Here is a 14,909-nt window from a genome sequence, read left to right on the forward strand (position 1 = left end):
GCAACCCTGCATGCCCAGATTCTGCCTTCTCTGAGCGCTCTGCTTCAGATCCTTCAGGATCTGAACGTACATCCAGATCATGGCGGCAGCCGGTGCAGCAAACAGCAGTAGGGCTCTAAGGCTTGAGAAAATCAATGCGTGAAGGTACGCATTGTGGACAGGGCCACTTGGGGCAACTGGGAGTGAACAGGACACCGTGTAGTTAAGCGTCTGTATTTGCGCAAGAAACCAAATGGACTGCACAGCTTCCAAGAGGAGAGGCATGAACCAAATGAGCAGAATCAGAAGGATGACTTTTCTCCTGGTAAAGAAACTGCGATGTCGAAGCGCGTGAACAATGCCGATGTATCTCTCAAAGGTGACCACTAAGAGACTAAGTACTGATTGCTCTGGTGAGGATTTCTTCAAGCAAGCATAGGCTGCCGCTAAACGAGGCCACAGAGTATCTTGTGTGCATGTGTTATACAAAAAGAAAAACTGTGAATCTATAATGCCGGTGATGCACACCAGACTGTCAGCTATGGCCAGATTGAGGAGGAAATAGTGGGTGAGGCTGTGCAGAGACTTGCTCCTGACGATTGCCACAGCTACAAGGAGATTGCCGATCAGTCCCACAATGCCCAGGGAAATTTCAACCCCGATCAGAATTGAGTTTGGCTCGAAGAAGTCCGGCATCCGTTGGGTTGGTGCTGGTGTTGAAAGTAGAGCCATATCTGTTTCTACTTTGTACTGTTGTCTACCTCTGTCTACTACAAAGATCACTTTACTCCTTCAGTCTTCGAGAAATCAGCACGTTCATGAGAAGAACAAATGACATATAAGCGTTCACAGTGCAGCAACTACTTTCTGCTGAAATTTGTATGCCGATGTCGACAATCCGGGTCATGAGCAGAAACACTGAGTGGAAAACGTCATAGCTTAATCATGTTGTTCGAGGGGTAAACAAGCCTGGCAGTTTGATTTATAGGATTGGTAATTAAAACCAAATTTATAACTGTTCTTCAATAGTAAATTGCTAACATTGCCTGTCATCTACTGATGGCAGCAATTAAATAGTCACAAGCAAATATAAAAGCCTCCTGCACTCAGACCATAACCAGCACTTGATGCTTCAGTATTGGCAATTTTGGCAAGCAATAAGTCAATATGTTCCAAGGCAAAGATAATACTTTACTTTGACTTAACTACACCCATCAATAAATGTTGGGAGCTCATTATCCCCAATCCCCCAAGTCCTTAATCAAGAAAGCAGTAATAAGTCTGTGGTCTTATTACCAATCAAATCAATCAAAATGTCAGGCTTTTTAACTGTTTTTCTCCTAGAAAAGCCTGAATCAGTGGGGAGAATTGCAGAGATGGCTCCAGAATTGTATGGATAGCTGTTGGCACACGCTGAACACTTTACATGTACATCTCATGCACTATCTCAATAAAACATTGTATATGATTCTTAACAACTCCTGAATCTGGCTTATATGCACATTTGAACTGTTTGAAAATAAAACCATTTCTATTTCCCCAACAGGTTCGACTCTGATATTTGAATGCTCCATGGGCCACTTTCAAAAGCTTTCTCACACCTGACAATTAAAACACTACAGCACAGTGGTGCAAATTTTCTTGGGTTTTTTTCCGAGAACGTAGTTGCAAGAGGGTAATTTTTATTGCTTACATGTCAGATTAGGTTTTGCCCTTCACCAACGTTTGAACACTGTACACTCAGTGTGTTACCTCCTGAATGAAAGTTGGAAAAAATCACTCGGGTGGGACTCGAACCCACGACCTCCTGCTTTCTAGTGCAGATGTCTTACCACTCGACCACCGAACTAATGGGATCGGTTGGCCAGTTCGAATCTGATGTACATAGCAGCGTGTGCCGCATAAACTATTATAAGATAGAATTTTTTATAATAGTTTACCCGAGTGATTTTTTTCCAACTTTCATTCGGGAGGTAACTGAGTATACAGTGTTCAAACGTTGGTGAAGGGCAAAACCTAATTTCCTTTATATCACCCCGGCGCAAAAAAATATCCATCTTTTAATTGCATACATGCATCACTATAATAAAAAAAGAGTGAATATAGCTACATCAATTTTTTCACATCCGCATGAAGGAGTGTGGCTCAGTGGTTAGGGTTTGTGACTGAGGGTCAGGGGTTCAAATCCACCTGCTGGCCATTATGTTGTGTCCATCCAGGAGTGAAAATGGGTGATGGCTTTAGCCGGAGAGTGACCTGCGATGGACAAGCATGCCGTCCAGGGGGAATAGAAATATTCTCAGTGTTTCATGCTTCTGAAACCAGAGATAAATGCGCATCTGATGGGCCATGTTGGCTCGCGACCGACTTTAATTCATTTTCTTTTGTTTACTTCTTTCCTTCATGAAATTGTGGATCTATAGATTGTAAAGATCAATGTTTTTAATGAAATCATATCAATTGATTTAACAATAATCTTAAACACTACTTTCGTAGTAGATAGGTGAAGTTTGGTGTTTTCTTAATTGTGGTAGTGCTATTGGTTGAAAATTCACCCGTGCATCTGGCGTGTTTTGGTTTGCAGTGGTGTTAGACCGACAGCAGAAGGTGGATACAATCGCCTGCCGAAATCTGTCGTACTTGAGGCAATACAGGACAGGGTTGATTGCAGAGTTGATCAGGGATAAGATTAGCGCACACTGTAGGGCAATGCCAAATGGTTGATTTGATGTGTCTTTGAAAATGACCATGGACGCCAAATAGAGGCCTTTCGCTGGCAGAATGAGCGCCAGGAACGCGATGGTGACCAGCAGCAGGGTGTGGGTGAGCCTCTGCATGGCATGATGCAGCTCATTGGGGTAGCAACCATGCATGCCCAGATTCTGCCTTCTCTGAGTGCTCTGCTTCAGATCCTTCAGGATCTGAACATACATCCAGATCATTGCGGCAGCCGGTGCAGCAAACAGCAGTAGGGCTCTCAGGCTTGAGAAAATCAATGCGTGAAGGTACGCATTGTGGACAGGGCCACTTGGGGCAACTGGGAGTGAACAGGAGACTGTGTAGTTAAGCGTCTGTACTTGCACAAGAAACCAAATGGACTGCACAGCTTCCAAGAGGAGAGGCGTGAACCAAAAGAGCAGCATCAGAAGGATGACTTTTCTCCTGGTAAAGAAACTGCGATGTCGGAGCGCGTGAACAATGCCGATGTATCTCTCAAAGGTGACCACTAAGAGACTAAGTACTGATTGCTCTGGTGAGGATTTCTTCAAGCAAGCATAGGCTGCCCCTAAACGAGGCCACAGAGTATCTTGTGTGCATGTATTATAAGTAAAGAAAAACTGTGAATCTATATTGCCGGTGATGCACACCAGACTGTCAGCTATGGCCAGATTGAGGAGGAAATAGTGGGTGAGGCTGTGCAGAGACTTGCTCCTGACGATTGCCACAGCTACAAGGAGATTGCCGATCAGTCCCACAATGCCCAGGGAAATTTCAACCCCAATAAGGATTGAGATTGGCTTGAAGAAGTCCGGCATCTGTTGGGTCGGCGCTGGTGTTGTCAGTAGAGCCATATCTGTTTCAACTTTGTAGTGTTTTGTACTTCTGTCAACTACGAAGATAACTTTACTCCTCCAGCATGCGAGAAATCAGCACGTTCATGAGAAGAATAAATGACATGTAAGCGTTCACAGTGCAGCAACTACTTTTATTGCTGAAATTTGTATGCCGATGTCGACAATCCGGGTCATGAATAGAAACACTGAGTGAAAAACGTCATAGCTTAATCACGTTGTTCGAGGGGTAAACAAGCCTGGCAGTTTGATTTATTGGATTGTAATTAAAACCAAATTTATAACTGTTCTTCAACAGTAAATTGCTAACATTGCCTGTCATCTACTGATGGCAGCAATTAAATAGTAACAAGCAAATATAAAGACCTCCTGCACTCAGACAATAACGAGCACTTGATGCTTCCGTAGTGGCAATTTTGGCAAGCAATAAGTCGATATGTACCAAGGCAAAGATAATATCTTACTTTGACTTAACTACACCCATCAATAAATGTAGGGAGCTCATTATCCCCAATCCCCCAAGTCCTTAATCAAGAAAGCAGTAATAAGTCTGTGGTCTTATTACCAATCAAATCAATCAAATTGTCAGGCTTACTACTGTTTATCTCCTAGAAAAGCCTGAATGCAGTGGGGAGAATTGCCGAGATGGCTCCAGAGTTGTATGAATAGCTGTTGGCACACGCTGAACACTTTACATGTACATCTCATGCACTTATCTCAATAAAACATTGTAAATGATTCTTACCAACTCCTGAATCTGGCTTATATGCACATTTGAACCGTTTGAAAATAAACCCATTTCTATTTCCCAACAGGTTCGACTCTGATAGTTGAATGCTCCATGGGCCGCTTTCAAAAGCTTTCTCACACCTGACAATTAAAACACTACAGCACAGTGATGCAAATTCTCTTGTTTTTTCCAAGAACATAGTTGCAAGAGGGCAATTTTTATTGCTTACATGTCAAATTAGGTTTTGCCCTTCACCAACGTTTGAACACTGTACACTCAGTGTGTTACCTCCTGAATGAAAGTTGGAAAAAATCACTCGGGTGGGACTCGAACCCACGACCTCCTGCTTTCTAGTGCAGATGTCTTACCACTCGACCACCGAGCTAATGGGATCGGTTGGTCAGTTCAAATCTGATGTACATAGCAGCGGGTGCCGCATGAACTATTATAAGATAGAATTTTTTATAATAGTTTACCCGAGTGATTTTTTTCCAACTTTCATTCGGGAGGTACGTGTAACTGAGTATACAGTGTTCAAACGTCGGTGAAGGGCAAAACCTAATTTACTTTATATCACCCCGGCGCAAAAAAATATCCATCTTTTAATTGCGTACATGCATCACTATAATAAAAAGCGAGTGAATATAGCTACATCTAGTTTTTCACATCCGCATGAAGGAGTGTGGCTCAGTGGTTAGGGTTTGTGACTGAGGGTCAGGGGTTCGAATCCACCTGCTGGCCATTATGTTGTATCCATCCAGGAGTGAAAATGGGTGCCGGCTTTAGCCGGAGGGTGACCTGCGATGGACAAGCATGCCGTCCAGGGGGAATAGAAATATTCTCAGTGTTTCATGCTTCTGAAACCAGAGATAAATGCGCATCTGATGGGCCATGTTGGCTCGCGACCGACTTTAATTCATTTTCTTTTGTTTACTTCTTTCCTTCATGAAATTGTGGATTTATAGATTGTAAAGATCAATGTTTTTAATGAAATCATCTTAAACACTACTTTCGTAGTAGATAGGTGAAGTTTGGTGTTTTCTTAATTGTGGTAGTGCTATTGGTTGAAAATTCACCCGTGCATCTGGTGTGTTTTGGTTTGCAGTGGTGTTAGACCGACAGCAGAAGGTGGATACTATCGCCTGCTGAAATCTGTCGTACTTGAGGCCATACAGTACAGGGTTGATTGCAGAGTTGATCAGGGATAAGATTAGCGCACACTGTAGGGCAATGCCAAATGGTTGATTCGATGTGTCTTTGAAAATGACCATGGACGCCAAATAGAGGCCTTTCTCTGGCAGAATGAGTGCCAGGAACGCGATGGTGACCAGCAGCAGGGTGTGGGTGAGCTTCTGCATGGCACGATGCAGCTCATTGGGGTAGCATCCCTGCATGCCCAGATTCTGCCTTCTCTGAGCGCTCTGCTTCAGATCCTTCAGGATCTGAACGTACATCCAGATCATGGCGGCAGCCGGTGCAGCAAACAGCAGTAGGGCTCTAAGGCTTGAGAAAATCAATGCGTGAAGGTACGCATTGTGGACAGGGTCGCTTGGGGCAACTGGGACTGAACAGGAGACCGTGTAGTTAAGCGCCTGTATTTGCGCAAGAAACCAAATGGACTGCACAGCTTCCAAGAGGAGAGGCGTGAACCAAATGAGCAGAATCAGAAGGATGACTTTTCTCCTGGTAAAGAAACTGCGATGTCGGAGCGCGTGAACAATGCCGATGTATCGCTCAAAGGTGACCACTAAGAGACTAAGTACTGATTGCTCTGGTGAGGATTTCTTCAAGCAAGCATAGGCTGCCGCTAAACGAAGCCGCAGAGTATCTTGTGTGCATGTGTTATAAGTAAAGAAAAACTGTGAATCTATAATGCCGGTGATGCACACCAGACTGTCAGCTATGGCCAGATTGAGGAGGAAATAGTGGGTGAGGCTGTGCAGAGACTTGCTCCTGACGATTGCCACAGCTACAAGGAGATTGCCGATCAGTCCCACAATGCCCAGGGAAATTTCAACCCCAATCAGGATTGAGTTTGGCTCGAAGACGTCCGGCATCTGTCGGGTCAGCGTTGGTGTTGTCAGTAGAGCCATATCTGTTTCAACTTTGTAGTGTTTTGTACTTCTGTCAACTACGAAGATAACTTTACTCCTTCAGCATACGAGAAATCAGCACGTTCATGAGAAGAATAAATGACATGTAAGCATTCACAGTGCAGCAACTACTTTTATTGCTGAAATTTGTATGCCGATGTCGGCAATCCGGGTCATGAGCAGATACACTGAGTGGAAAACGTCATAGCCTAATCACGTTGTTCGAGGGGTAAACAAGCCTGGCAGTTTGATTTATTGGATTGGTAATTAAAACCAAATTTATAACTGTTCTTCAACAGTAAATTGCTAACGTTGCCTGTCATCTACTGATGGCGGCAACTAAATAGTAACAAGCAAATATAAAGACCTCCTGCACTCCGACCATAAGCAGCACTTGATGCTTCAGTATTGGCAATTTTGGCAAGCAATAAGTCAATATGTTCCAAATCAAAGATAATACTTTACTTTGACTTAACTACACCCATCAATAAATGAAGGGAGCTCATTATCCCCAATCCCCCAAGTCCTTAATCAAGAAAGCAGTAATAAGTCTGTGGTCTTATTACCAATCAAATCAATCAAATTATCAGGCTTATTACTGTTTATCTCCTAGAAAAGCCTGAATCAGTGGGGAGAATTGCCGAGATGGCTCCAGAGTTGTATGGATAGCTGTTGGCACACTCTGAACACTTACATACCGATACATCTCATGCACTTATCTCAATAAAGCATTGTTTATGAGTCTTACCAACTCCCGAGTGTGGCTTTTATGCACATTTGAACAGTTTGAAAATAAAACAATGTCCATTTTTCAACGGGTTCGACTCTGATATTAGAGTGCTCCATGGGCCACTTTGAAAACGACGTTTTACAGCTTTTTCACACCTGACAACTAAACACCACAGCACAGTGATGTAAATTTTCTTATTTTTTTTGCAAGAATGTAGTTGCAAGAGGGCAATTTTTATTGCTTTCGTGCATCACTATAATAAAAAGCAAGTGAATATAGCTACATCTAGTTTTTCACATCCTTAAAAGTCAGAATGTTTTCTTCATGAAATGAAAGCAATAATGTTCAATTGAAATCTTTCAATTGAACATGGTGGACATATGAGATATACAGCTTATTCTTTTCAAATAAAAGATATGGTCTATAGGGATCAAGTAAATTTATGCCAAAAAAATAAAATCCTAAACACTAGTTTCGCAGAAGATACGTGAAGTTCGCAGTTTTCTCAATTGCGGTAGTGCTATTGGTTGAATATTCATCTGTGCATCTGGTGTGTTTTGGTTCGCGGCAGTGTTTGACCGACAGCAGAAGGTGGATACTATCGCCTGCCGAAATCTGTCGTACTTGAGACCATACAGGACAGGGTTGATCGCAGAGTTGATCAGGGATAAGATTAGCGCACACTGTAGGGCAATGCCATATGGCTCTGTTGATGTGTCCTTGAAGATGATCATTGCAACAAAATAGATAACTTTCTCTGGTAGAATGAGAGCCAGGAATGCGGCGGTGACCAGCAACAGGGTGTGGGTGAGCCTCTGCCTGGCCAGATGCAACTCATTGGGGTAGCATCCCTGCATGCCCAGATTCTTCCTTCTCTGGGCGCTCTGCCTGAGATCCTTCAGGATCTGAACGTACATCCAGATCATCGCGATGGCCGGTGCAGCAAACAGCACAAGGCTATTCACAATCACAAAAACAATCTCGGCAAAAAACAGATCATGAACCGGGCCACTCCAGTCATCTACGAGTGAACCAGACTCTGTACAGTTTAGCGTCCGTCTTAGCACAAAAAAACAAACCCATGGCCAAGCTTCGAAGAAGAGAGGCATGAACCAAACAATAAGAAGAAGAAGCACAACCTTTCTCCTGGTAAAGTAACTGCGATGACGAAGCGAATGAACGATGCCGATGTATCGCTCAAAGGTGACCAAAAGAAGTCCCAGCACCGATTGCTCCATAAAAGATCTCTTCAAGTAAGTGTAAGCAGCCACTACAAGCAACCACATAGTATCTTGTATGCATATGCTAGACACAAATAAAACCTGTGAGCTTATAATACCAGTGACGCACACCAGACTGTCGGCTATGGCCAGATTGAGGAGGAAATAGTTGGTGAGGCTGTGCAGAGACTTGCTCCTGACGATTGCCAGAGCTACGAGCAGATTGCCGATCAGTCCCACAATGCTCAGAGAAATTTCAACTCCAATCAGAATTGAGTTTGGCTCTGAGATGTCCGGCATCTGTTGGGTCGACGCTGGTGTTGTCAGTAGAGCCATATCTGTTTCTACTTTCTACTGTTTTGTACTTCTGTATCATACAAAGATCACTTTACTCCTTCAGACTATGAGAAATCAGCAGGTTCATGAGATGAATACATAGCATTTGAGCATTCACAGTGCAGCAACAACTTTCAACTGAGAGTTTTATATCAATCTCTGCAATTTGTAGCAGGAGCAGAGACACTAAGTGGAAAACGTCATAGGTTTATCACGTCATTTTGGGGGTAAACAAGCCTGACAGTTTGATTGATTGGTTGGTTATAAGACCAATATTATTGCTGTGTTCTTCAATAGCAAATTGCTAACACTGCCTGTCATCTACTGATGGATGCAATTAAAAATTCAAAAGTTAATCTCAGAAAAGGGCTGCGCTCGGACCATAATGAAAACTTGATGCTTCAGTATTGGCAACTTAGGCAAGCAATAAGTGGATATGCTGAAAACATAAATACCAAGGCAAAGACTTTATATACTTTGAGTCAACCACACTCATCAATAAATGTTTGGAGTTCAATATAGCACACCAACCTAGAGATTTCTCATGGTCGTGAGTCTCACTAGCTTCAGAATGCATCTGAACCATTAAAAAATAGAATCAGTTCCATTTGCCCTCGGCTCTGATTGTGAAAATTACTATGCTCCACGGATCACTTTTTCTAATGTAGTTTTACAGTTCTTTTCATAGTACAGTCATGACAGTAGACAATGTATCACACTTTTGGAAAATGACAGAAACACTTTTTTGTTCTTCCAAGAACAAAGTTGCAAGAGTGCAGACGTAACTACTTAACTACTTAAATGCATACGCATCAAAAAAAGCGAGTGAATATAACTACATCTACTTTTTTTACAGCCTTAAAAAGTCAGAATGTTTCCAGTCATTAAAGGGACACTAGGTCCTAGAACGGCCCAATTGGGCTACAAAACGCACTTTGAACGAGATTATATTAACCGGACAGAACATTAAAAACTAGGATAGAAACATCCACACAACTATCCTTTAAAAAAAGGGCGTTTTTGTGTTATTCCTGTATTATGTGTGCAAGAACGAATTTCGGGGTCCACTTTTGCGACCCCATAAATTCGAGCCGTTTGGGTGCTAGTTGTGATTTCATTCGTATGCGTTAAGTGCTCGCCTTTTGCGGACGTTGAAGAAACCACAATTTTTTTGTATTCGTGATTGGTCACCGCTGTTCCCGAGACACAGAATGTGTATATCGTACACTTTATGAGAACGACACGAAAAACATATTCGTACTCCGTCGTGTCCGATGTAAACAACCGGTTGTTTTTTTTCGTCTTTTCTAGGGAACGGTAAGACATTAGGTTGGTTTCCTTTCAACCACATGTTTGAAATAGGATATGAGTTAACAATCCAAAACATGAAATTTTCGGGGATTTCAGGACCTAGTGCCCCTTTAAACGCAAGAAATATTTGTAAATTGCAAGTTTGGCACCAGAAGGTACCGGTATTAACGGTAAAATTTCATTCCTGCATGAAATTGTGGATTGATTGATTATAAAAGTGTTAAACAAGTGATCCGCGGATCACATGTGTCGCCATGTTACCGCAGCCGATCCCCATAAGTGTTCTTAAAAAAGGCCCATTTTGAGCATTTGTAAACGACCTCAAATGACCCCTGGATGACCTTTGACCCCCAATTTCGGAAGAGTTGTGATGAACCCCACCCAAGGATCACTCCATCCAAGTGACATTTAAGTCAACAAATTCTGTAGACAAAGAAACATTTGAAGCATATTTTGAACAATAACCTCTTACGACCCCTTCATGACATTTGACCTCAGTAATCCGATGAAGAATTGAGTCTTCCCACCCAAGGGTCACTGCATCTATGTACAAGAAGGTTTCATCAAAATCCATTTAAGCTTGAACAATGTTGTAAACTTTTCAAAAAACTGTGAATTACATCATTATTCACCTCAGTTGACCTTTCACTATGACCTTTGATCCGAAAACTTTCCCACATTATATTTGCTAATCAATGACCCTCGTGTCCAAGTTTTTTATGGAATTCGGGTAAATAGTTAGGAAAAGAGAGTAATTCCAAAAACTTTAACACACATACGCTACATACATGTACGGTTAAACAGAATTTAGGACTGGTTCGTGTCTCCTAAACCTTTATCAAGGCGACACAAAAATGTCACCCTAAACGCTAGTTTCGCAGTAGATCGGCGAAGTTCTGAGTTTTCTTAACTGTGGTGGTGCTAATGGTTGAACATTCATCTTCGCATGTGGATTGCTTTGGTTCACGGCAGTGTTCGACCGACAGCAGAAGGTGGATACAATCGCCTGCTGAAATCTGTCGTACTTGAGACCATACAGGACAGGGTTGATTGCAGAGTTGATCAGGGATAAAATTACCGCACACTGCAGGGCAATGCCATATGACTCTGATGATGTGTTGTTGAAGATGGCCGTGGCCACCAAAGACACGACCCTTTCTGGCAGAATGAGCGCCAGGAACGCGGCGGTGACCAGCAGCAGGGTGTGGGTGAGCCTCTGCCTGGCCCGATGTAGCTCAGCAGGGTAGCATCCCTGCATGCCCAGATTCTGCCTTCTACGGGCACTCTGCTTCAGATCCCTCACGATCTGAACATACATCCAGATCATTGCAGCAGCCGGTGCAGCAAACAGCAGTAGGGCACTCAGAATCACAAAACCAATCCCATGAAGGTATGGATTGGGGTCAGGGTTAGATACAAATTCGGGCTCTGAGCAATTTAGTGTCTGAATTCTCAGGAGTAACCATACCGATGGCCGAGTTTCTACGAGGACTGGCGTGAACCAAACAAAACAAATCAGAACGATGACTCTTCTCCTCATAAAAAAACTGCGGTGTCGGAGAGAATGAACGATGCCAATGTATCGCTCAAATGTGACCAACAACAGACTCAGTACAGATTGCTCTGGAATGCATCTTTTCAAGAAAGTATAAGCTGCCACTGCATGCCAGCTCAAAGTATCTTGCCTGCATACGATATATAAAATGGAAAACCGGGAGCTTACAATGCCAGTGACGCACACCAGACTGTCGGCTATGGCCAGATTGAGGAGGAAATAGTGGGTGAGGCTGTGCAAAGACTTGCTCCTGACGATTGCCACAGCTACGAGGAGATTGCCGATCAGTCCCACAATGCCCAGGGAAATTTCAACCCCGATCAGAATTGAGTTTGGCTCTGCGATGTCCGGCATCTTTGGCGTCGGCACCGGTAATATCTGTTTCTACTTTCTAATGTTTTGTACTTCTGTATCATACAAACATCAATTCACTTCTTCACACTATGAGAAATCAGCAGGATCACGAGATAAATACATGGCATGTGAGTGTTCACAGCGCGGCAACAACTTTACACTGAGATTTTTATTTCGATCTCAGCAATTTGTGTCATGGGCAGAGACACTGAGTGGAAAATGTCAGCGCTTATAAAGTGGGCTGTTCTTGCGGCAAACAAGCCCGACGGTTTGAGTTATTGCATTGGTAATTAAGACCTTACTGTGTTCTTCAATAGCAAATTGCTAACGGTGCTTGTCATCTACTGATGTGTGCAATTAAGTAAAAACATACTATCAAAAACCTGCTGCACTCAGATAAGTTTTACTTTGAAAACTATACACCCATCAATAATTGTTGGGAGCTTAATATCCTCAATCCCTCAAGTTATCAGTCAAGAAATCAGTAATAAGTATGTGGACTTATTACCAATCATGTCAATCAAATTGTCAGGGTTATTTACTTTTTACCACCCAGAAAAGCCTGAATCAGCTCGGACTTGTTTCATGGGGATGGACTGCCAAGATTGTTCCAGAATTTCAAGGATAGATAGCTGTTGGGTAATCTGAACAGTGAACACTTACATATATATACAAAGTGTACATCTCACGTAATTATCTCAATAAAGCACTCATGTTTATGAGAAAGCTATAGTCCATCATTTGCAGTCATCCAAAAAGTAAATGGCGTAATTATTGTTGAAAAACATACTTGGTTGAAAGATAGTAAGTGGACTAAACTCCCTGTGAAATTATTTTTTTCTGGCAAGCTGTCATTTAAAAGTAATCAACGAAAGAAGGCCTTTCCAACGGCCTCTTAAGACGCACCGTAGGAAATTTAAATTAGTAGTTTGTTTTGTTATTCGGTGAAGCACGCGCAAGCATTGGCACGACGTACATGCGCGCGGTTGCTATAATTTGTCGGATCAGTGCGCGACATCGCGTATAGCTGCAATTCAAAACAATTCAAAACATGATTCAGCAACTTTTGATTTGAAATTGAGATCCAAAAATGCTGTTTTGGTCGGAATATACAGCTGAAGCTGAGCTGAAACTTCATCAAGTTAGTTGTTCAGTATCCTTCATTAGATTTTGAACACTTTTGTTGCTTCAAACGAACAAAATGCAGAAATTACAAATGATGGACTATATCTTTAATCCTGAACGTGGCTTCCATGCACATTTGAACCATCTGAAAATAGAACCAGTCCCGTTTCCCTAAAGCTTTGACTCTGATATTAGAATGCTCCATCTACCACTTTTGTAAAGCTACATCTAGTTTTATGGCTCTCTCACAGCGGACAATAATACACTAATGCACAATGACGCAAACAAATTTTCTTGTTCTTCCAATAACAGAGTTGCAAGAGCCAATTTTTAATTGCTTATACATGTATGCACTGGCACAAGATTAGGAAAGAGAAAATTTTTAGATTGAAATCTGTTCCAGCAGAAGATACACAGTTTTTTTAACGATCAAAGTTTTCTTTAAAGATCAATGCTTTAAATGAAACAAAAGGCTCATGGGATTGTCTCAATTTATTTGTTAAAAACTCCTAAAGGCTGCTTTCCAAGTAGATGGGTGAAGTTCGATCTTGACAGTTCATGTCGTGAGCAGAGACAATGATTGGAAAATGTCGGAGCTTAAAGCAAGCTTGTTCGAGGGGTAAACAAGCCTGACAGTTTGATTTATTGGACTGGTAATAAGACCAACGTTATCACTAATCAACAGTGCCTGTCAGCCACTAATGGGTGCAATTAAGTCAAAAGCTCATATCAAACTAGAGGTTCGCGTTTGTTGAGTTGTAACGCAGAGTGGTCGGGCTCGCATGTATTGATGTCATAACCTTTGCCACAATAATCAACTGCATTCATTTCAAAAAATTTTTAACCTGCTGCTAGTGCGTGCTCTAGCATTTTATGGCATCATCGGTCATTTTTTTGTAAAGTACAACCTAGCCAGAGACTGATATCGTTGAAAGGAAGTTCACATCTTTTTCCACTTTCAAAATATAAGGTACTTCCGGTTTGGACTGGAGGGAAGGCACACATCAGAAAAAATGAAGATCCTAGATTATTCTATCAATAAGCCTCTGTACTGATGACGTCACACTTCGCTTACGTGTGTGCTTTCCTATGGTGCTCAGTGGACCGTGGGCCCCCACTGGCTCCGTAGGAAAGTGCACATGTAAACAAAGTGTGGCATCATCAGTACAGAGGCTTATTCCCGCAAATGTTCAGGTCTCTCACGGTTGATTTTAGATTGATTTTCAAAGATTAAATCTAGAAATCTTTAATCGCTCAAGTACAAGTATCATGACGTCAGGGTAATATGCACCACTCGAGATGAAGGTCTATATATGTTGAAAGCTACAAGTTCATACTATAAACCGTTTATGAGAAAAGCACGGAGAATTATTGTCCGGGGAAAAAAAAGAAGGAACAAAACAAAGAAGATTTATCAGAACAATTCTAAACTGTGGTGGGGTTGTGCCCGACTACTTAAAATCCGCTGCACTCAGATTACAACGTACAATCGCTACATCAGTATTGGCCGTTTAGGCAAGCACTATTAGTCACTGTATCCAGATTTGACAAGGATGTTTATTAAGCTGTAACGTACCTCACAAATAACAATTACACACAATACTGGAAGTCTAAATGATGTTTCCCATCAAAGCTGAATTGCCGAGGGCCTTATTGGCTACACGGACCTACATGTAACAACATCCATCAGTTGATGGACGTAGTTAAAATTACTTCTGTTTGTAGGCGTGTTCTGCTTGGAGACCATTAACAGGGTGCCATCAATCAATCATACTTGTTATTGAAAAGCATGGTAATAGCTTAGTCCGAAAATTTGGGACTCTCAATACTGTGTATGAGAGTCCCAAAACTTAAGGTATCCATATTGTGCAAAAGTTTGTGCTGCATAATAAAACCAATGTGCA

General features: G+C 42.1%; 2 protein-coding genes across 2 annotated transcripts in view; both read right to left on the reverse strand.

Moving 5' to 3' along the window:
* LOC119720703 (protein transport protein Sec16A-like) overlaps positions 1–14,909 on the reverse strand; it is a 75,356-nt gene that overhangs the window by 6,494 nt on the left and 53,953 nt on the right. The window lies entirely within an intron of this gene.
* On the reverse strand, positions 10,572–11,911 carry LOC119720704 (somatostatin receptor type 4-like). Its single transcript, XM_038190511.1, has one exon. The coding sequence runs from the start codon at positions 11,878–11,880 to the stop codon at positions 10,834–10,836; it is 1,047 nt and encodes a 348-aa protein (XP_038046439.1). The 5' UTR covers positions 11,881–11,911; the 3' UTR covers positions 10,572–10,833.

Source organism: Patiria miniata, unplaced genomic scaffold (assembly GCF_015706575.1).
Source record: "Patiria miniata isolate m_02_andy unplaced genomic scaffold, ASM1570657v1 HiC_scaffold_9, whole genome shotgun sequence".
In the NCBI taxonomy this organism is placed as follows: domain Eukaryota; kingdom Metazoa; phylum Echinodermata; class Asteroidea; order Valvatida; family Asterinidae; genus Patiria; species Patiria miniata.